The 22,975-nt window shown below is 53.3% G+C and overlaps 1 protein-coding gene across 1 annotated transcript in view; it reads right to left on the minus strand.

Annotated features, from left to right (window-relative positions):
* Window positions 1–9,141, minus strand: part of UNC13A (unc-13 homolog A) — a 57,243-nt gene extending 48,102 nt beyond the window's left edge. The window contains exon 1 of the mRNA XM_046671949.1: window positions 9,120–9,141. Within this exon, the coding sequence (XP_046527905.1) occupies window positions 9,120–9,141 (22 nt within the window). The remainder of the gene's footprint in view (window positions 1–9,119) is intronic.
* Window positions 9,142–22,975: the final 13,834 nt, after the last annotated feature.

Genomic DNA, 22,975 nt, shown 5'->3' on the forward strand with positions numbered 1-22,975 from the left:
GAGGGGGGAGAGAGGCAGGGAGGAGAAAGACAGAGACACAGAGAGATGCACCGAAAAAGAGACATAATGGGAGAGACAGAGAGGAGAGAGACACAGAAAGAAAGAGGCAGAGAGAAGAGAGGCAAAGACAGAGAGCAAAAGAGATAGACAGAGACCAAACGGGAAAAAAAGCAAGAGAAAGACAAGAAAATCAGACACAGAGACACAGAGACAAGGAGAGGAAGGAGGAAGGAGGCAGGGGTGAGAGGGAGAGAGAGGAGCATCAGAGCGCAGGCAGACGTAGAGGCAGGAGGGAACTTGGACCCTGGGAGCAGTCCCTGCCCCTCCCCCTTCTCCACCATACACCCCTCCAGGCTCCCCCACCCACCCCAGCTGTGCCTTTACTTGCAACTGACCGAGATTCAAAAGAAGGAGCTGGGCAGGTGGCAGGAGAGGCCTCTCACAGGAAGGCCTCCGGGATTGCGCAGAGGGAGGAGGGGAGTTGGGGAGGAGGAGAGGAAAGCAGAGAAGAGAACTGTCCTTCTCCCTTGTCAAGCCAGTGAGAATTCTCGAACTGTCCAGCTCATTCTGTCCTAATAAATGCTCCCAGAGTTGGGGTCCAATATTTAAAGGAGACTGGGTGAGGTGGAACAGAACAACCCACAAAGCTGGCTCCACAACACACCTAGAGACATCCCAGAACCGGCCAGGGGTGGTTAGAGCTTGTCCAGCCCAGGCGCCTGTGAGAAGGGCAACTGGAACATATGTCAGGGCCCCGTGCGGTCCAGGCTCTTCAGATTTGACAGGACCCCACAGTCCCAAGTGAGTCAAAGAAATTCCCCTCCGGCTCTTCCCACAGGACATTCAACCTTCACTGTCAACGCCCCTGGCACCCGGCAGCTGCCCGCAACATCTGTCTCCACCATTCTCTCTCCGCCCCCCAAAACCTGCTCCCCACACAACTCTCTCTCCTGCTCTCTGAATTTCTTTCCCTTTTTCCTTTTCAAAAGAATATTTACATTTGCAAAGGCAATAAACGCACATTTTACAAAACCCAAAGCAGCCAAAAGATGATACCATGCATGAGAAGAGGCTCTTTCCACCCCAGAGCCCAGTCTCCCCCCCCCCCCCCACCCCAGGGCAGCCCCCACGGCCCGCTCCCCGGGGCCCTGCAGAGTGCGCCTTGGCAGGCCTGTGCGCGGTGCACGGTTTCATTTCCTACACAAATGGAAGCATCCTGAACCCTCCGTAGAACATTTGTTTCTCAGTACATCTCACACAGTGTGTGCCAGTAAATTTAAGGATAAATTCCGAGGAACAGAATTGTATTTCTGTTCTTTCTTCTCTTTTGAGAGTCAAGTTTAGCCTTTTTCTGGGCAAATGCTGTGGCCTCCCATCTCATTAGGTATCCCTGTCTCCATCACTCGAGACTTCCTGTCTTGCAAATTGCCTGAATGGAGCTGATGAAGAGAATTCCCATCACGGGCAGGGGAGTGGAGTGACTCTAAACACTTGTCAGTAAACACTGTTTGTTCCCAGCACAGACAGGTGGTGTGTGGGTGTGTGTGTGTTTGGGGGGTGGACGCCCAGAAGCACTGAGTGAGCTCCCCACAGTTGCAGAGCGGGAGATGGAACAAGCACCTTCTGATGCCAACACCAACCTCCCCACAAAAAAGACCCGGGCTTTAAATGTGAGTTGATTGAGCATCGCACCCATCACACCTGGGTTTGGATTTGGGAAGTAGATCGCAGATGGACCCCTTGGCTGGGCACTGGGGAGGTGAGCACGCGTTCAACATGGAGTCAGGTGGAGCTGGGTTCAGCTTACTGTGCCGTGTGACCCTGGGCCAGTGAACCCCCCTCTCTGGGCTTCCATCTCTGTTTTACTCCATGTCTGTCTCTTCTCTCTCCCCATTTTTCTTGATCTGGCCTTCTCTCTCTCTCCCCCTCCTTCTGTTTCTTTCCCCTACACCCAAAATCTGTCACCATGTGCTACCTTCTTCACCTTCCCACTCCAGGTACATGACCACCTGTGCAAAAGCCCCTCTCTTGATGGATGCTCAGCCCCCATCCCACTGGCCTCTTCTCATACCCTCAGCCCCACCCAGTGCACAGGGAGCTCACCCGCCGGCCCCTCACCCCTGGGGCTGAGGGAGACTCAGAGTACTTAGGACTGTGCCCAGCAGGAGCTCCAGGCCTCCCTCCTGGGGAGAGACACAGACAGTAGCCGAAAGGCACACACACAGAGGGACCAACGTGGGGAGAAAGGAAAGCAGGGAGGAAGAGGGGCGTGGATAACAAGACATGAAAGTCAAAGACACAGAGACAGAGGAGAGAGACACATAGATTCCAGTAGGGAGGCCAGGCAGGGGTGATGCCGTGGAGAGGAGAGGCAGAATGGAGAGAGAACAGTTAGGGGACCAGCCCGGGGAGTGGGGAGGGAGTGCCAGGCCCAGGGGGGATCCGAGGAGTGGGCCCCACCCTGCAGCTCCTGCTTTGTGCCCCCTTTTTACAGACAAGGGACAGGGCTCAGAGGGGAGGCCAGTTGACCAAGGTCTGTTCTCCATCCTCTCCTCTGGGGGGAGGATCTCTCCCTGTCTCCCTCCTGCAGTTCTTTCTCTCTTCCTCTGTCATTGTCTTTCTGCTTCTCCTCCTCTCCTTCTCCCTCTGTCTCTGCCTCTCTGGTCCCCACTCCCTCGGTCTACCCCCTTTCCTTCTCTCCAAGCCTCTGTGGGACAGAAGGTAATGGGCTCAGTTGGGGCCGACCGGCAGTGGGAGATCGCTGGAGGGCAGCAGCTCTGACAGCTGAGGCCAGGCTCAGGCCCCCAGGCCCCTTCAGGGAGCCCAGGCTGAGGACAACAAGGCATGTTCATTATCAGGGCCTCAGAGGGAGGAGGGCTCAGAGGGGAGTGGGGAATCAGGGAAAGGGGCTCAGAGTGGGGAGGAGGTCTCAAGGGTAGGGGGCTCATCGTGGGGTATGGGCATCGGAGAGGAGGGGTGAGGCTAAGAGAAGGGGGCTCTGAGAGCGGAGGGGGCTGCAGGGGCAGGGGCGGGGCAGAGGGGGACTCAAGAAGGGAGCCACGCACAGTCAGGCGCACAGTCAGGCGCCCAGTCAGGCACCCCGTCAGGCGGGTGGGCTCAGGGGAGGGAAGGGCTTGGAGGAAGGAGGGGGGTCAGAGAGGGGCCAGTGGGAAAGAACTCAGAGAAGGAACATAGTCTCCCCGCCTCTTCCTCGCCAGTAAATGGAACCCTTGTCATTGTCCCTTCACTGCCTTCGTCATCACATCTCCTCCCCGCCACCTTCCCCTGCTCACGGCGGTTGCAGTATCGGGGTCACCGGGGCGGAAGCGCCACCCCTCCCGGCGAGCTCCTGGTCACACGCACGAGGCTATTTATAACGAGACTATTTATAAAGCGGGCGCGGAGGGCGTGGGCGACGCGACAGCGGGGAGTGGCGGCGGGAGGAGGTGCTCACCGCCGGCTCCTCTGACGGGCTGCAGGAGACGCCGCGTCACGCCCGGTCAGCCGCCTGCACGGCCTCCGCGGTCCCCAGCCCCCATCCGCACCCCCACCCCCGCCCCCGGTCAGCGCTGACTGATTAATGGGGTTGCACAGGCAGATGCAGATGCTGGCAAGGGCAGAACCGGCGGAGGCGGGAGCAGAGACTCAGGCGCTGCCAAGCTCTGGGCCTCAGTTTCTGCATCTGAGCAATGGGGCCAGGTGGGGCTGGCCGGTCTCACTTCCTTCTCCTCCTCCCCTCTTCTTCCTTTCTCTTCCTCCCTCTCCCCCTTCTTCTTCTCATTATTAGTATCTTCTATTATTATACTATCATTACTACAATTTTTATTACTATTAACACGACTAGTATCACGACTATTTTAATTATTTGGTGGGTTTTAAGTGTGCCCCTGGCCTGGCGGCCCTGGATTCTAATTGAGGTTGGCTCCAGTCTGGGAGCACCTGGTCCATGACCTGCCGGGCCTGGGGTGGGGGGCGATGGGGCAGTAGAGGATTCCAGACAACAAGGGAAGCAGTCGGAAAGCCCCCTGCAGGACATGCTTACCGGGTGTCAGAAGACACTAGAAGGGGGAGCGGGGAAGGGAAGCATGGGGAATTCAGACATAGATTCTAGGATGTTTGGTAGTTTCATATGTGATGCCGATGGTGGACATGCGGTTTGTGATAAGGACATTGGCCCCGCTGGCTTTGCATCTGAGAGAGGACTCTCACCATCCATGGACAGAATGAGCCAGACCCCGACTGAAGCCTTTGGTGAAAAAAACAAACACATCAAGAATCTTGACAGGGATTTCTGTCTCTGTTGTTTACCAAGTACTACTTAGAACTAGGCCTAGCTCATAGTAAGTGCTCATTAAACAGTGTTCAATGAAGGAATGACGTCATGTCCTCCTGCATCCGCCCTGCCCTGAGACGCGGCCCCGAGGTGAAGGCACTGTCCATGGTGCTGAACTCGCCGTCTCCCTGCTCTCTCCGCGGTGCTGAACTCGCCATCCCTGCCTGGGTACCTCCAACGAACTTGGCACCTCTTTTGCGCTCCCCCTCCGCCCCTCCTTCCCCGGTGTACTACCGAGCCCTCCTCAGACTTGAGAACGCTGTGAGCTCTCAGGAAATGTCCTACACCCACGGACCTCCTTCCAGAAAGCTTTTAGTCCCCATTAATAAAAACATCATCATTGATTTTTCCTGTCTTCGGCTCACAGTTATTGAACTTTTCCACAGAACAGGCATTGTGCCAACAGCTCTGTGTGCCTCACCTCACTGGAGTGTTCCAGTAAACCTAGGCAGTGAGCGCTATTAGTATGCCCATTCTACAGATGGGCACATCGAGGAATGAAGAGTATGGGACTTGCCCGGAAGTGGTGGAATTAGGGGTTCAAATCCAGATCTGCTGGACTCAGGATGTCCCAGTTGGCACCTCACAGAAGAACTCCACTGTATGCGGGAGGAAAGTGGGATCTATGCTATGGAAGCAGCTAAGATTGCAGCCCTGAAATGAATCATAGCCAACCCTGGAGGGCATCCTACGAGGATGGTGAGAGCAAAGACCTGGATGTACAGCCCACTGACTGGGCGGTATCAGAGTGGGGCGGTCAGGGCAGGGGAACAGCCACGATGAATGGAAAGATCATGACATGTTTGTTTACTGAGTGGATAAAGGAAGGTGATCCTAGGACAGATTCTCATCCCCTGGAAGGGACTTTGGTGTCTCCCAGGTCCTGGAGGCTGAGAGGTGGTTGAACTTTCACTCCCCCTCCCCACTCCCAGTAGGTTGTGGAGTCAGACTGCTACATCTCTGGCTCTGCAGCACCAGGAAAGTTGTTGAACCTCTCTGAGCCTCAGTTTTTCCATTTGTAAAATGGGTTGCTGTGAGAATAAAAGAGAGCAATGAGCATAAAAGTTCTCAACACTGCCTGTAGAATGATAGATAAATGGGGCTTATTGTTGATATTATTATTAGTTGTGAGAGAAACTCACCCTCACAAGCATTCACTAAGTTGTATGCAATATTCATGTATCAAATATTTATGGGACCTTTAAAACATTGAGTGACCTGGCAAAATGCTGTGAGGCACATAGAAAGGTCTAGAACTGAATCCGCACCACCGCGATTTTGCACATACTGTTCTCTCTACATGGACAACCATCTCCCTTCTGCTTGGCTCCCCTCACTTTCTGAGACTCAGACAAGTAGGGGTGAGGACAGGGCTGGCTTCCCAGAGAAGGAGAGCCTGCAAGCCCCCATCCCTGGCTCCCTCAGCCTTTCCCTGTCTCTCTGGCTCTGTCCCCACCAGCATGAGCCCAGGATTGGGGCTGGGTTCCCAGAGACAAGAACAGAACCTGGCACATAGTTGATGCTCAATGAATACTTACTGAGTAAATATATGATTGAATTCATGAAGGAACCAGGTGGTGCTTGGCATGTGCAGCCTCAGAACTCTGCCAAGACCTAGCAAGTGGATAGGGGGAGCAATGGGACTCCACAGATATGAAGAAATGAGAGGGGGAAGAGAGAAGGCCTGTACAGGGTGGTCTCCTATGTCTTGGTGCAGGCCATGCCTGCAAGAGCTTGCATTTGTGTGTGCTTGCATGTGTATTTGTCCCTCTTACCAGGGCAGGCAGGGGTGTGTGCGTGGGTGTGTGCGTGGGTGTGTGCATGGGTGTGTGTGTACATGTGTGGAGGGACATGTGCTCATGAGTAGCATCTGAGTGTGAGGAGGCTCTGCATGTGTGTGCTGGGGAGTGGGCTGTGACTGTAGGTGGCAAATGCTGGCATGTGTGAGCTTAGGTATGTGTGGGCTTGCAGGTGATGTGTTAAGTAGAAACACATATTGGGATGTGTGTGTGTGCGTGTGTGTTTTGCAGTTGTACAGCATGTGTATTTGTTTACTTGCATACATGTAACACTCATGTGAAACTATATCCATTAACATGTGGCTGTATGCAACATCATTCGCCCGTTACTAGCCCCTGTTAGGGGCTACTTTGAATGTCCAGGCAAGTGTTGTCAAGTGCATACACACGGCTTGGCATGCACTTATGTGTACACATGTGTATTTATTGGGATTTGGAGTCCTAACAGGCATATATGGGTACATGCCTGCAAGTTAGGGCATGAGCAGATCTTTATGTGACACGGATATTGTGAACACACATCAAACACATGTGGTTACATCTGTGTGTGTGCACGTGCAGACAGGCACGCTTGTATGGCAGGAGCCATGTCTGTGGCAGCAGACTGTGTCCTGTATACATGTATGTGTGTGCGTTCCCACAGGCATGGGAAAGTGCACATGTGTCCATGTGTGTGCAGTCACAGGCACCTGGTCTTCATAGACCTCGGTGGATCCTAAGCATTTCTGTCCACAGAGGGTGAGTCTGGGTATGAACGTGCCAGCCCACATGTGTGCAGGGACAGGCAAACGTGGGTGGGCCCCCAGTTGGGGCAGCAGGTATTTCTTCAACCCCAAGGATGAGCTCAGATCCATGGAAAGCCCTCTCAGCCTAGCTCCACTGCTGCTCTGCCCCCTCTCCCCTCCAGTTCTCCACTCTGGGCATCATCCCCATCCCTCCCAGCGCTTCCCCCTCAGCCTCTCCCAGCACTGTACCTCTCTCCCTCACCCTCAGCTTCGCCCCTCCCAGCGACCCCTCCACTCTGCTGGGGACTCCCTGCCTGTAAGTTCCACAGAATCATCCAAAACAATTCTTCCCCTAGGCCTGTTTCTGGAAGCCTCACCCTTCTTCCTGCCCTCCCTTCACACCACCCCCCCCAGCCCAGCCTCCTGATGCGTCAGAGTTAAGGGTGAGATTCCCCCCCTCCCCACCACTGGGCAAACCTTCCCGAGGAACCCAACTCAGAGGGTGTGAGGCAGAGTGAGGCGGGGTGGGGTGGAGCTGTCAGTCAGGAACACCCCCGCTGGCCCCCTCTTCCATGCCCCCGCCCAGGGTGCTGGGCAGCGTAGAGGAGAGGGAGAAGCCAAGAGGGGGCTTGGACGTTCACCTCCCCCTCCCCTTAGGCCTAGTCTGTGGGGGTAGCATGGGAGGCCACTCCACCTCCCCTAACTCCAGAGGCCAGGGACTGAATGAACTGACTTTTGATTTTTCCGGCCCTTCTCCCCACCCGTGGGGAATGAGCTCAGGGAAAGGAGGCCCCTATCCCTTTAAGAACACCCGCGTCCACGCCGGCCCAGCCCTGCGCGATCCGCCCTGGGGAAGCCGCGGCGGCGGGGAGCCGGCGGGCGGGGCTGGGTTTGTGAATGGAGCGGCAGAGGGGGAGGGGAAGGAGGGGGAGGGGCGGCGGGGGCGGTGCCCGGCTGCTGGGCCTGCCCACCCGGGTCCAGGCGGAGGCCGGGGTTCAGCTTTCTCTCACACACACACTCATACGCACCCACACACCCACAGTACGCTGCCCGTTGGCTAAGGCGTCCGGAAGCCTGAAATCTCAGGCTTGGCCGACACACCTGTTCCCCCACCCCAGCCTTCTTGGAGGGAGCAGGAGTGCGAGGAGCGGACCTCAGTCCTTAAAACCCAAGGCTGAGATGATTACAAGCCTTGAATATCTTTTCGCCACCACCCCTGCCGCCCAAGGCCTCCCGGCGCCCGCGTTCTCGGCAGGAGTGCCCGGGACGCCCGGGTCCTGGTGCGCTGGCTTCTCACCCATCCCCGCCTCAGAGGTTGGGGAGGAATGGTCATGCCCCTCCAGAGTCTCTCTCCCTCCTCCAACCCCAACGCAGAGCGTGGGCCTGGGCGTGGGCCTCGGTGCAGATGGCGTTCTGGCCCCAAAATAGCTCCACCCCACCTCTTCCTCCCTCCCTTCAGCGCAAAGTGGGTGAGGTGAGGATGGCCCGGGAGAGTGCAGGGGGGCACTGCACGGCCAAGGGGTCGGCTCCCCGCGGAGAAGGCCGGAATCGCGTTCTGGAGCGCTGGAGGGGGAGGGGAGGGGGAGGCCCACAGGCGGGTCCCCCGGTCCCCACTGGGGAAGTCAAAGAGTTAACAGGAGGTTCGCCCCCAAACCCCCAGTCGCAGCCCGCTCAGGACGTAGGGAGGGGCTCCTCAGCCCCTTCGCAGTCATCTCCACGCCCAGGTCTGGGGGATTCCCAGAGCTCGCGCTGTGCAGATGGCCAGGCCCCCTTACCCAAATCTGACACGCTCGGGGTTTGGAGACCCCTCCGCCTGCACTCCTCCTTGAATTCTACGCCCAGTCCGCGTCCGAGGGGACCCGCAGCCCAGCCACAGCACAGGACTCCTTCCAAGTACCTTGTAGGATTCTACCCAGCCCAGCCGCTTCCACACGGACCCCCTAATAACTCGCTCTACACATATGTCCCAGTCTAGATCGTTTCCAGATAGAGCCCCAAATGCCTCCTGGCGTGCACATGGGCCTCCGCGTTCTGCCATGTCCACACGACCCCCAGCACCGGCCACCGGGACCCCCTGAAAGCCCAGCTGCGACTACACGGATCACCCCCTCAGGCGCTCGGACGCGTCTACAAGGTCTACCTCCTCAAATGTCCAGCCGCGTGTGCTCGGGTCACCCCCTCAGGAGCCCAGCCGCATACACACGGACCCCGAGCCCAGTCCGGATCCACACGGGTTCCCCGCCCCGCAACCTCGCCTCCTACCTCCAACGCAAAGTAGAGACATGTCTCCGGAGTCGCCGGCGGGCCGGCTTTGTCGGGTCGGGCTCAGTGGGCACTGGGCTGGGTCGTGGCCGGAGCTGCAGCACGCGCTCGGCTCACGCCGGGGCCCGGCCTCCGCCGCCGGCCATCTTGGTTCAGCACCGGGGGTGCGGACAGCTCCTGACGCGGCGCTGACGCGCGGCGGGTGGGCGGAGCCCGGGACGCCTGATGGGGCGGGGGCGCCGCAGGCTGGGGGAGCTTTAAAGGGCCTGAGCCGGGCGGGGGTTCCCTGCCCCCAGAGCTCCCCGAGTGCGGGGACGGAGAGCAGCCTCTACGCAGGTTCCCTTCCGGTTCTGCGTGTTCTCGTCTCTCCTTGAGTCTCTCTGTGGGTCCTCCGGCTCTCCAGTCCTTTGCTGTCTCTCTGCTCTCCCTGAGTATCTCTGTTCCTGTGTCTCTACGTCTGCATCTGTCTCTTTGCCTCTCTTTCTCTATGTCTTTCTCTCCCTGGGTGTCTCTGTTCCTTTGACTCTTTGTCTCCCCATATCGCGGTCACGTGTCTCCCTCTGAGCCTCTCTCTGCCCAGTCTTTCTGTGTCTCTGCCACGTCCTGTCTAGGTCGCTCTCTGTGTCTCTGTTTCACTCTCTCCAAGCCACTCAGCCTGTGGATCTTTGCACACACTCAGACTGGATCCCGTCCTTCACTCCCTTGTGTAACTGGCAAACTCCTATTCACTCATCAATGCCCAGTTTGAACATTCTCTGCTCCAGGAAGCGTTCCCTGACTCTCTCATACTGAGCCTTTGCTCTACCGTCTGGACTCCCCCAGCCCCCAAACTCTTCCTCTGGTCTGGCCCTGACCCCCCACATCTCCGCTCCCCAGCATTCCCCACGTATCCAGCTGGGCAGTTCCATGTGGCACAGAGCCCTGCAAACCTGTTGACTGTGTATCTCCAGTGCCTAGAACAGCGCCAGAGGCTGAGCCCCACAGAGCCCCCTGGGCGCAGCACACAGGAAGGAGTTCATAAACGGGGAGTGCACATGGAATAGTTGCAAGTGAGGCCTGTGTTCAGAACCCAACTCTGTTGCTAGGCACCAGCATGCCTTTGGGCAAGTCATGTGACCACTGTGCCTCCGTTCCCCTCTGTGTAGAGTGAGGAAGATAAAAGGACTTGCCTCACAGAGTTGCAGAGATATTATGTAAGTTGACACCTGAAATCCCTTGGAATCGTAATGCATGTTAGCCATCACTGTAACTCTCAGGCTTTTTAAATGTTTCTTACATACCCATTAGCTATGTGCAAAGAATAAGGAGCAGCAACCACAGGCTCGAGGAAAGAGCACAGCCATCACAGCGGAAGACCCACGGGCTTCTCCCCTATTTCTTAGTCTCTCCCCTCAGAAAGAAGAACTATCCCAGATTTTGTTTTTTATTCCCTTAATTTTCCTTACAGTTTTACCACGTATTATTTGTCAGCAAACAATACATGGTTTAGTTTTGCATATTTTTGAACTTTATGTAACTAAAATAAAATGTTCACGTGCTTTACTAACCTGTTTTGTTTGCTGAACAGGATCCTGCTGATACTCATCTGAGTTTCTGTGGGTGGCTGTAATGCAAGCATTTTTCACTGCCATATAGTATTCCTCTGGATGCGTACACCATTGATTATTTATCTATTCTCCAGTTGGTGGACCTTAAGATTGTTTACACTTGGAGTTTATTACAAATAAAGCTTTTATGACCATTCTCAGAAATGTAGGCAGGCGCACACAGGTCAGGACAGCTGGATCATAGGACAGCCACACGCTCAGCTGCACAAGACAACATCAAATTGTTTTTCCATGTGGCTCCAGCAATTTACATTGTACCAGCATCACATAAGAACTCAGTTGTTCCACGTCCTTGCCAACGCTTTGGATTGTCCAGGTGTCCACGTTTTTTGACTTGTGCTGAGGTGGAGGGGGTGAAGTGGTGCCTCATTTTGGTTTTGATTTGCCCTCTGATTGTTCATGAGGTGGAACTTGTTATGCGATTATTGATTTCTTCTTAGGGTGAAATGCCTGTTCAAGTCTTTTATTCATTTTTTTAAATTTGACTGTCTTTTCCTCTTGATTTGTACTTCTTTGTCCATATTAGATATGAATCCTTTGTTGGTTTCATGTGTTGTAAAAATCTCCAATTTTGTGGCTTGTTCTCATTCTATTTATGGTGTCCTTTTCTTAATGGAGGCTTTTTTTTTTAATATAACCTTTTTATTTTGGGAAAATTTTAGACATACAGAAAAGTTGCAGAGGTGCTGAGCTGTAAAAGGAACAGAGCATTCCTGTATGCTCTCACCCAGCTTCCCTAATGATAGCATCTTACATGTGGTCACATGTCCGTAGGAAAACATGAACACTGACACATTATTAGTGAAATTGCAGACTTTACATTTCACTAGTTTTTCCACTAATGTTCTCTTTCTAGTCCAGAATCTAATTCAGGATCCTACATTGCATTTAGTCATCTCATCTCCTTGGTTTCCTCTTATCTGTGAGTAAAGTCTTTCCTTATTTTTCGTGACCTTGAAACTTTTGAAGAGTACTGGTCAGGTATTTTGTACAAAGTCCCTTGATTTTGGTTTATTTAATGTTTTCTCATTGCTAGACTGGGGTTATAGAGTTTGGGGGAGAAGATCACAGAGATGGGGTTCCCTCCTTGTCACATCATACCAGAGGTCCTGATGCCCACATGACATCACAGAGATGTTAACTTTGATCACCTGGCTAAGGTGCTGTCTGCCAAGTTTTTTGTTTTGTTTTGTTTTTGTTTTTTGCAGGGGAAGATTCATCCTAAGCTAATATCGCTAACATCTGTTGCCAATCTTCCTCCTTTTTCTTACTTTTCCCTCGCAGAGCCCCAGTACATAGTTGTGTATTCTAGTTGGCTACTGACAGATGAGTGGTGTGGTTCCGAGACCGGGAACTGGACCTGGGCTGCTGAAGCGGAGCACGCCGAACTTAACTGCTAGGGCTGGCTCTGTCTGCCAAGTTTATCCACTGTCAATTATTATTTTTCTCTTTCCCTACTGTGTTCTTTGTAAGCAAATCACTAAGTCCAACCCACCTTCAAGGGCAGGGAATTATGCTCCACCTCCTGTGGAGGGAGGGTCTAGGAAGCTCTTAATTTTAAATTCATTTTCTTTCTTTTCTTTTTCTTTCTTTTCTTTTCTTTTTTTAACCATTTAAAAAGGACAATTCAGTGGCATTTAGTACATTTGCAAGTTGTGCAACCACTACCGCTATCTAGTTCCAGAACATTCCCATCGCTCCAAAAGGAGAGCTGGTACCTGTTAGCAGTCACTCCCCATCCCTCCTCCTCCAGCCCTTGGCCACAACTAATCTGCTTTCTGTCTCTATGGATTTAATTTTAAATTCTTCACCTTGACCAATCTTTTCCTTTACAGTATGCACACTGTCTTTTTTTTAAATTGAGATATAATTGACACACATTATATGAGTTTCAGGTGTACAACATATGATTTGATATTTGTATATATTGCAAAATGATCACCACATGAGTCTAGGTAACATCTGTCATCACACATAGTTACAGAATTTTTTTTCCTTGTGATGAACACAGACTGTGTCTTGTGTAAGGAATTCCTTCCTGTCTCAGCATCATAAAGATATTCTCACAGCATCTGCTACAGTTTTAGAATTTTGTCATTTACAATCAAATCTCGGCCTCTCTTGGAACTCACTTGGGAGTGTGGAGTGAGATACGGTCCAATTGCATATTTTTCCGTGTGGACAATCAATTGTCCCAATACCCTTTAAGGAAATTGTTAGAAAGCAAGTTTTTGTGCACGTATGGACTTAACGGTGGGCACACGCCAACCAGAATGTACACAGTGCTGCAGGACGTCTGCCCCTCCTGGGGGTCTGTTCTGGCTCCCTCTCCTGCCCCAGGGCTATTTGTCCCTGTTCCGAAGCGTTATTCAATCCTTGATTTGTGCATTATGCCAGTCACCCATCTTGTTCTCTTTCTTCAGGAACATCTGCGTTATTCTTCGCCTTTTTCTCAGCTTGTTGGGTTCCATGGAGAAACCTGGTTGGGACTTTGATTGGAATTTCGTTGAATTTATAAACCAAACAGGGAGAATCAGCACTTTTTGTGACATTGACTCTTCCAAAGTGTGACTACAATGAATCTTTCCATTTATTTATCTTTCAATAAAGTTTACAACATTCTCCATAAAAACGTGGCACATCTTTCTTTTTTAGATTTGTTTCTAGATGCTTTGTATATTTGATGCTACACATAAATGGCCTTTTTTAAGATTCCATTTTTTTACTTGTTAGATGTAGGAGCATAGAATGCAATTGGTCCTAACATATAATGAGCTTTACTCACCCTTTATAAATCCAATAATTATATCTGCAGATTCTTTGGAGTTTTTGTTGTATATAATGACATTACCTGTAAATAAAGATACTTTCATTTCTTCCTTTCCAGTCCTTGGACCTTTCGTTTCTTTTTCCCATCTTATTGCACAGGCCAGGGCCCCAGTACAATCTCAGACACCATAATAACAGGCATCCTTGCCTGTTCCCCATCCTAAAGAGAATATTTCAATTTTCGCCATTAAATATGATATCTGCTGGAGGTTTTTAATAGAAAATCAAGTTGAAGAGGTCTATTTCTATCTCTATTTTGCTGAGATTTTTTTCTTTTATCACACATGGGTGGTGAATTTTAGCAAATCATTTCCTCATCAATGGGACGCCCATATAACTTTTCATCTTTGATCTGTTCGTGTGAGCTACATTCTCTCGATATGTTTGATATGCATTGGTCTCTCCCGTTCTCTGTCTCTCTTACCCACACCTCATCTCTCTTCTTCCACCAAAGCCCTTAATAAATTGATCACTCAGATCCACTTAATTTTTAAGCCCTGACACCCCATTTCGCTCCCACCAACAGCTCAGCTCATTCCAAAGTTATTTATTTGAGCCATCTCATCTCTCCATTTGATTATGCTACGCTGCCTCCGTCTTTCTCCTGCCTTCTCTTCTCGGCGGCTCCCTCTTCTCCTGGCTCTCCGCACTATGCATCTACATTCGTGTCTTTTGCAAACTCTCTCAGACTCTCTCTCTCTCTCTGTCTTTCCACCTCTCTTCTCTCTTGGCTTCCTATGTCTTGCTCTCCCTCCACCATCCTATGAAATCCACAGGGAACAATCATTGACAGAGAAGTGATGGGAAATGGTACACAACTGAGGAAAACCACACACACACACACACAGCAAATGCCACACACCCTTCCCAGTCATCTGAGCTCCTAACCATCCCCAGGGACGCTGCTTTTATCAAAACTTGCCCATCCCCCATGCCAAGAGCAGCTATGGAGACATCTGGGCTTTGGGTGACAAAGTGCTCCCTCTATAACATCAGCTGAGCTCAGCTTTTTAATGGGGAATGAGCAGAAATTCCTCCAGAAGCCTCAACCCAGGGCAACCCTGCTTGGTCTTCAAATAAATTCCTAATCCTTACTGGGTACATCCTACATTTCTGGCACTGTGCAAAGCTCCACAGAAGGGACAGATATGAATCAGATGCCAATCAATTTATTCCGCAAACATTTGTTGGCACCATCTGGATGTTGGCGACTACTCTTGTCACCAGGTTCCATCAAGTGACACGGTCTCTAGCACAAGAATTAGCAACAAACAAGTAAGCATGCCCGGAGGAAGTCAACGAAAATGATGAAGAAACCAGGGAGGGTCCCCTGACAGAGAGGAATGGTGGAGGAGTGGGTAAGTGCCTCCTGGAGAAAGCAGCACATGAGCTGAGACTCAAAGGAGGAGAAGAAGCCAGGCAGCGGGGGAGATGAGGGAGGGGCATTCAAGACAGATGGCAAGCAGGTGCAAAGGCCCTGAGGTGGGACGGTGCCTGGTGTGTTGGAGGAAGACTGAGGAGGTTGGTGTGGCTGGAGCAGAGTGAGAGAGGGGGTAGATGGGCGGGGGCTGTGAGGGGCCTGGGGGGTATGAGATGGAGAGAGAGAGAGAGAGACTGAGAGAGGGAGACTGTGAGTAAAAGGGAAAGATGGGACCTCAACTCTTTGGAGCAGGACATGGGCCCAGCAGGACCTGAGGCTCCATGGGCATCTTGTGGCCTCTGAAGCCTTGCATGCATCCATTTCCCCCAACCCCCAGACCCCTCTCTGATGCTCCTACTGCACTGGTTGGGGGGGGGGTGACTGCCCTGTGCCCTGTATGTCAGCACACAGTAGGTGCTTCATAAATGTGAATGAGTCAGTACATGTTGGAGTGAAAGAAGGATAGAGGAATGAGGACGTGAGCAGGCTGGCAGGGGTACAGACTACGTGGGGTCTCCTGGCCACAGAGAGGAGTATAGGTTTTACTTGAAGGGTGATGGGAGCCATGGGAGGGTTTTGAGCAGAGGAGGGACATGATCCGACTTACGATTTTAAGAATCCCTCTGAGGCTGCCCAGGGAGCAGGGAGGGCCAGGACAGGAGTATAAGTGGCAGGAGGCCAAGGCAGCATCCAGGCAGGAGATGGCAGGGCCCGCGGGAGTGCAGGAAGAGCTCAGGGTCACACTGGAGGCTGAGTCTATAAGACCTGCTGAAGGACTGGATAGACGGGGCAAGGAAAGACAAGTGACAAGAATGAGTCCAGGGCCTGGGGCCTGGGCAGCTGGGTGATGGCGGAGCCATCTGCCATGCCAATTGGAGAAGCGGCGGATCTCAGGGCAGGAAACCAAGAGCTGTGCTTTGGACTTGCTGAATTTGAAAGGCCTACAAGGCACCCAGTGGGAATGCCCAGAGCAGTTGGATATTTGAGCCTGAAGCTCTGGGGAGAGGTTGGGCTGGTGACACAAACGGGATAGATATCAACATGAGATGGAGTGTGGCCACATGGGACTGAGTGTAGACAGAGGGTAAAGGGCCATTTGGCTTTCAAGACCAAAACCAAGACTTCAAACCAAGGGGTCCATGCTCCACATGTTTGTCCATCCCCAACTCCTGTCCCTTTTGTCAGGGCAGCAGGTGACGGTAAGCGCAGGGAACATGGAACTCATATGCGTTCTTCTTCCCCGACACTTCTGTCGTCCGTGGCCTTGGGTACTGGGGCAGGGTAGGGGTGAGGGAGCACTTGAGGAGAGGTAGGACGTGAGTCCTGCGTTCAAGGATCTCATGATTGGAGAGGAGAAGAGTACTCACGTGGTTCCTGAAGGCCTACTGTGTGCTTGGCAATGTGCTGGGTGCCCCACATATGCTATTTCCCTTAATCCTTTACTACCCAAGGAGGGTGTGATATTGTGCTCATTACAGATGGGAAGACTGAGTTTCTGAGAGGTTGGAGAGGCAAGGCTGGGATATGAAGTGAGGTTGGCCCAACTCTCAGAATAGGTCGTTTCTGCGACACACATGTTCGTGTAATCATTCATTCATTCAGTGAACACAGCCTGGATCCATACCCATGTCCATGCCATGCCCAAGCTCAGGGGTCCTACTTGGAGTCTGGGAGGCGGGTGTGGGGCAACAGAACCCCATCTCTGAGGTCAGGACTGGGACGCAGGAAGGGAGAGGGGCTAGCGGGGAAGGGGGCTCTTACTGGGATGTTAGGAAAAGTTTCCTGGAGGAGGGGCAGCTGGAGAGCAAGGAGGTCTCACCAGGCCCAGTGGGAAGCGGAGGAAGGGCATTCTGGGCAGAGGTCATGGCGAGGGCAACTGCTCTGAGGCTGGACCTCCTCTTGGACCTGGTTGTGACCCTCATGCCGGCGGCGACAAATAGAAATCGATCAGGGCAATCTTGGTTTATTGCCTATAAAACGAGGATAAAAAACAATTGTTTCCTAGAGAACTAATGGTATGAGGGCAGCGCTGACCCCTTGCAAGTTCCAGGTCCTGACCTGCAGACTGGAAAGCACAGCTTAACTGGAGGAAGCGAACGGATTGGATTGGCCTGGGAAGAGCGGATAATAAAAGACAGCAATTGGTCAAGAGGGTGAGATGAGGCGGGACATATAAGGGGGCAAAGGGATGGGACAGGTCCAGACAAAGTGGGGGGCAGGGCTCCAGGCTGGGAGCTGGGGGACTCAGCCTCAAGTCCCCGGAGTGACCAGCAGGGGCAGCACCGGGCCAATGGGCGATCCCAGGGCTGGCGGGCCTCCTGGAGCCTGGGACCCTCTGGAGGGAAGTTATTTTATTTAACAAGCGCCTGCAGTGTGCCAGGCGCTGGGCAGAACTCCACAAATGTGCGCTCGTTTAATCCCCGTAAAGACTTTTACAGATGGGGAAGCTGAGAATGAAAACATGAAGTCAGGCACCCAAGGTCACACAGCAGGCAAGTATCTGAGCGGGGATTTGAACCCAGGCAGCCCAGCTGGGGCCCTCAACCCCTACACTCTACTGGCTCTCCTTCTGCCAAGTCCCCTAAAATGATGGTTTTAGAAAACGAAAAAGCAAGGGCTCTCTTTCAATAATTATTGAGCTCTTCCTGTGTACCCTACTCAGGCACCATCTCCCCAGGTGTGTATAATCATTTCCATTTTACAGCTGAGGAAACTGAGGCACGAAGGAGTGACGCTGGGAGCCAGGGTACTGCTATGCCCAACATAAGAATCCCAGGAGCGTGGAAGACTCGTCCACCATCAGGCCTGGGTCCAGCTCAGGGGAAGGGCCAGCAGGAACCCTAAGACTCTGCCCTCTCCAGCCTCCAGGCCCCTGCTGCCACCACTGCCCCCAGCTAAGCCCCTCAACGTGCCCCAGCTCAGGGCTGCACCTTCATTCATGCCACCTCTCCACGCCCTGCTTCCCCACTCCAGACTGGCTGGAGACCCCTGGACTCGCATCCAGACCGGGTGGAGGGCTGGGAACGCTCCAAGCAGGGGCTTCAATGCTGTCACCTTTGACAACGAGGAAACGGCCAAGGCGTGTGCTCAGACTGCCCAGGCAGTGTGAGGCCAGCTGGGCTCGAACCCAGGGCTGCAGCCTCTAATGTCTCTAGGACTACCACAAAGGCGCTGTCATGCAGGGCTGTCTCCGACCCTTGGAGCCCCGGCCGGGGTCCCAAGCACGCCAGGGTCCTAAGGAAATGTTTGAGACCAAGCTACATACACACTTTGGCTCCAGGATGCAAAAGGGGAATGCAAAGTCCATGTGAATTGATGCTTCATTACCTTCAGGAACAGGAGTCAGCTTTATTGGGGTTAAAGTCGGTGATTCCGAAAACAGGCCTGGGGGTGGATCTACCCTTCCTGGGAAGACCCCAGCCAAAACACAGTCAGCTGTCTACTCAAGAGAGCTACCCCAGGCCAGGGGGCCGCTGAAGCAACACGATAAATTGCGAGACTAACCGGGTGGGCGTCTAGCACGTGCCGGGGCTGCTTCTTGCTCTAGTGCTTTACTTGTTTAATCCCCATAGCGATCCTACTAGGTGGAGGCTGTTACTGCACAGGCTCAAGCGATGGGGAAACTGAGGCACAGCGAGGTCGCACACCTGGGGAGGGATACAGCTGGGATTTGAACCCCACCAGGCGTGGGGTCTGCGCCCTTAACCCCTGTGTTGTCCTTAACTTGTGTTTCACGGCCGGGACCTTAGTGGGATAGGAGATGTGTGTACAATGGTGACCGTCTGACTTGGTTCGGATCTGGTTGTCAGGACACAGCACTGCCTAGGAGTCCAGATCTGGACGGGGGTGGGAAACAGGGCCGGGACCCATCTGGGTCCCCTCCTACTCCCTCCCGCCCCCCACCCTCCTCCCACCCCTGGGAGCCGCCCAGACAGGTCGCCTCAGGCTCTGAACCTGGGTGCCAAAGACAGGTGCAGCTCCGCCCCTGACCACGCCCCTGTGACCGCCGCTGATTGGATCGGGGCGGGTGTAACCGCCTCGGCAGCCCTTCAAAGCACAGCTAGCGGCCAATGAGAGGCTCCGCCCACAAGGCCCTTCTTGCGCGGTGATTGGCCCCCGGGCCTCCCCATCTCCTGTCGCATCCTCCTCCTCTAGACTGGGCTTCCAGGGAAGCGTTTAATTCCTCCGACACACCTCGCCTGCTGGCCTTTGCACGCGCTGTTCCCACCGTCAGGAACATTCCTGCCTCTCTCTTCTCTTGGATAAGCTGCTTCCTCTCCCGTTCTCAGCTGAAATGCCCCCTCCTCCAGGAAACTTCTGACCCCCAAGGCTGGGTGGAGACCCCCTTTAGGCCCTTGGCACCTCGTGTCCCTCTTATCATACCAGCTTTGTCTGTTTCCCGATCCAGGCAGCAAGCTCCTTAGAAGACAGGAAGGGGTCTCAGAAGACATCGTCTCCCCATTACCTGGTGTATAGTAGGTGCTCAAGAAATAGATGCTCAGTGGAATAATTGAATGACTGAATCTGGTATCAAAGATTAGGGAGCTCTCGGCCCTCTTGAGAGCCCTGAGCTAGGAGGTCCTGAGCCCGCCGCTGGCCGGGCACAGAGTCTGCCACAGTGGGCGCTCAATACCTGTGTATGGAAGGGAGGATGGAAGGGACGCACGTCATTTCTGACAATGACGCGCTCAGTGGTGGCTCGTGGTACCATTTCGTGGGCCTCTGCAGCCCCCAGGGACCTAAAGCGGTCCAGGCTGTCGCCTCCCTCCGCTCTCGCTCTCCAGCCGGGGCGAGGATGGGAGGGGAGGAGAGGAAGGGGCGGGAACTCTGTCCGAAGCCTCTATTGGGTGTGCAGAGCTCTGTCTCGTCCAATCCCCCGTGAGGGTGGAGCTTGGCCGGACCCTGAGCCTGTCCCGGGAGAGGGGAGGGAGTGGCCATTTCTGGGGGCGTCCTTGCACTAATTGGGGGATTGCGGAAGGGCCTGAGGGTTCCCAGAGGGGACTGGATTATAAACGAACAAAATGCAGCCTCCCTCCACTTACCCCCCTCACCGCATCCTTGCGAGTTTACGGAGTTAACTGATTGCAAGGGGGCGCCCAGGCTGCTCCCATCCCCCTTTCCTTTTTGCCCCATGGCGTGGTGTCTAAGAGCCCAGGCCCTAAAACTGAGGGCATCTGGGTTCAAATTCTGGGTTTGGCAAGTGCTGTCTGTGTGGTCCTGGGCACATAACTCACCCTCTCTAGTCCTCAGTTTCCCCACCTGTACAATGGGATGGATACGTGTTAATCTCGTAAAATGCTTGGCACCAGCTCGCTGTCATTTTTACAGTTCACTTTCTGTGTCCCCTCTGCTCCCCATGGCCCTCAGAGTAAAACCCACATCTCTTCCTGTGACTAGAAGGCCCTGCATGGCCCAACCCCCACCAACCTCCGTGGCCTCATCTCCTTGCCACACATCCAGCCACTGTGGTCTTCTTGTAGTCTTCGAACACACGCAGCCTATTGGGGCCCCAGGGCCTTTCCACATGCTGTCCCTCCTCCCCACGGGAGATGCTCTTCCTTCATGTCCTCCTCCTCTTGCTGTCCCACACTTCTGCTCAACTCCTCCTCCTCCCTCAAATCCTGACTCAAGCGCTGCTTCCCCTGGGAAGTCATCCTAGATCCCTCCAGGTCTGGTTGGGACACCCCTGTTCCATTCACAGGTTCCTGCTTGTCTCTAATGCATGGGCCTCCATCCACAGGCCACAGATTGAAATCCTTCTATCACTGCCACATCACCAAGGCCTGTGGGGAAGGGGCAATATGTTTTTCCTCCCATATATCTCACCTGGGGAAACCGAGGCTCTGATGTGGGGAGATGGTTTGGAGCAGGTCCAGGCATTTCTTTGAGGCCTCATGCAACCCCATCAATAGATTTCAAAGCAAAAACATTCAGCACCAGCTCCTTCCGCTCTGGGGGGCGAATTGGAGCCACAGCCTCCTCCCAGGAGACCCCCTGCTGGCCCCCTGAAGACCCCCATGTTCTTCCCTCTGGGGCGCCTTCAGCTCCTACCTCTCCTTCCAGTTCTTCCACAACCCCTTGGGGAGTCTGTGTCTGGTTCTGTCTCCCCCCACCTGGCGACTCCTTGGGACCAGGCTGGGGTGAGGTCAGCACAGAGGATTTGGCTGGGGGGTATTTGTCGAATTAATGAATGTATCATCTGCCTAATGAACTCCTGTGCACTCTTCAAAAGCCCAGCCCTAATGTCCCTTTTTCCAGGATACATTTCCTGTCTTCCAAGACAGACCGCTCACTCCCAAGACAGCTCCAGGCCCCACCCTCTAGTCCAGGCCTGAGTCCACAGGGCTGGGGGGCATCTGTAGCCAGCTCTAAACTGAGGTCTCCTTGGGAAAAGGACTGAGACCTCTTGGGAGCTCCAGCAGCACCCAGCACAGGAAAGTTGTTAGGAAGTGTTTACCTAATGGGTGAGTGAACAAAGGAGCGAAGGAATGAATACCTGCTGCAGGACCTGGAGTCAGATGCCCGGGGGCGCTGGGCACAGCGTCTGTCCCACAGCCTTTCCGAACCTCACTTTCCCGTTTATTAAATGTTTGCTCAGAACCTGTGCCTCAAGTGGTTGCAAGGATGAGATGAACTAAGACATAAAGCATATGGCCCTGGGAGACCTCCGGCTGCCTCCTGTCCCCGACTGGAAGTGAGTTGCACCCAAGACCAGCAGCTGTGTTTGCCTTCACAGCACTCAGAACAAGAGTGTTGTTAACACATGTGTTTAAGGAATATGGTGAGTTGGTGAGTCAGGCGGGGGAAGGAGGGGAAAAAGGCAAATATTAAAAGGGCTGAAACCTAAGTTGGTGAGGACATTGGGTGGCACAGCCTCCCTCTGAAGGCGCTGGGGAAACAGCCTTACCCCCACGATGCACCCAGTCCACCCCTGGGCATTTACTCAGGGAGAAAGGGGATATTCATCAAAAGACGTGGACGGAAAGGCTCGAAGCAGCTTTATCCAGAATAGCCGAAACTGGAAACAGCCCACATGCCCGCCAACAGGTGAAATGAACAAATGGAGAAAAATTGGTACTCAGTGGTTATAATAAGAACAAAACCCCAAGCATTTGCAAGGATGTAGGATGTTAGAACCCTCATTCCCTGCCGGTGGGGAGGTAAGATGGTGCAGCCGCTGTGGAAAACAGTCTGGAAGTTCTTCAAAAAGCTAAACATAGAGTTACCATATGACCCAGCAACGCCACTCCTATGTGGAGACTCAAGAGAACCAAAAGCTGGTACTCAAGAAAAACCTCCGCTCCAATGTTCACAGCAGAACTGTTCACATCAATGACAAGTGGGAAGCAACCCAAACGTCTGCTGACAGAGGACTGGGTGAACACACTGTAGTCCACCCATACAAAGGAATGAGGTGCTCACCCCAATACAATGTGGAACCCGGAAAACATCATGCTGAGTGGAGGGAGCCAGACAGGAAGGGCCACACAGTGTGTGCAATGTCCAGAACAGGCAAATCCATAGGGACAGAAAGCAGAGGAGTGGCTGCCAGGGCTGGAGGGAGGGAGGGAGGCTGGGGAGTGACTGCTCTTGGGGACCCGGTCTCCTTTTAAGGGGATGAAAGTGTTCTGGAGCTAGATGTTAATGAGGGCTTCACAGCATTGTGAATGTACTAAATGTCACTGAATTACATACTTTAAAATGGTTAAAATGGTAAGTTATATATTATACATATTTTACCACAATATAAAAAGAAACAGTGGTGCCCGGGAATACTACACAGCCCTGACGAAGTGCAGATACCTGCTCCTTACCACAACATGAGGAGCATGAAAAGCAAGGTGTAAGAGCGAACACCTGTGTGATCCCATTTATATGAAGTTCAAACCCAGGCAAAAACTCACCTACAGCAACAGAGGTCAGGGCAGTGGTCGCCTTGGGGGACAGGAGAATCACCTGGAGTGTCCAACAACTGCCAGAGGCTGGGAATGTGCTAGATC

This window comes from Equus quagga, chromosome 9, assembly GCF_021613505.1.
Source record: "Equus quagga isolate Etosha38 chromosome 9, UCLA_HA_Equagga_1.0, whole genome shotgun sequence".
Classification (NCBI taxonomy): Eukaryota; Metazoa; Chordata; class Mammalia; order Perissodactyla; family Equidae; genus Equus; species Equus quagga.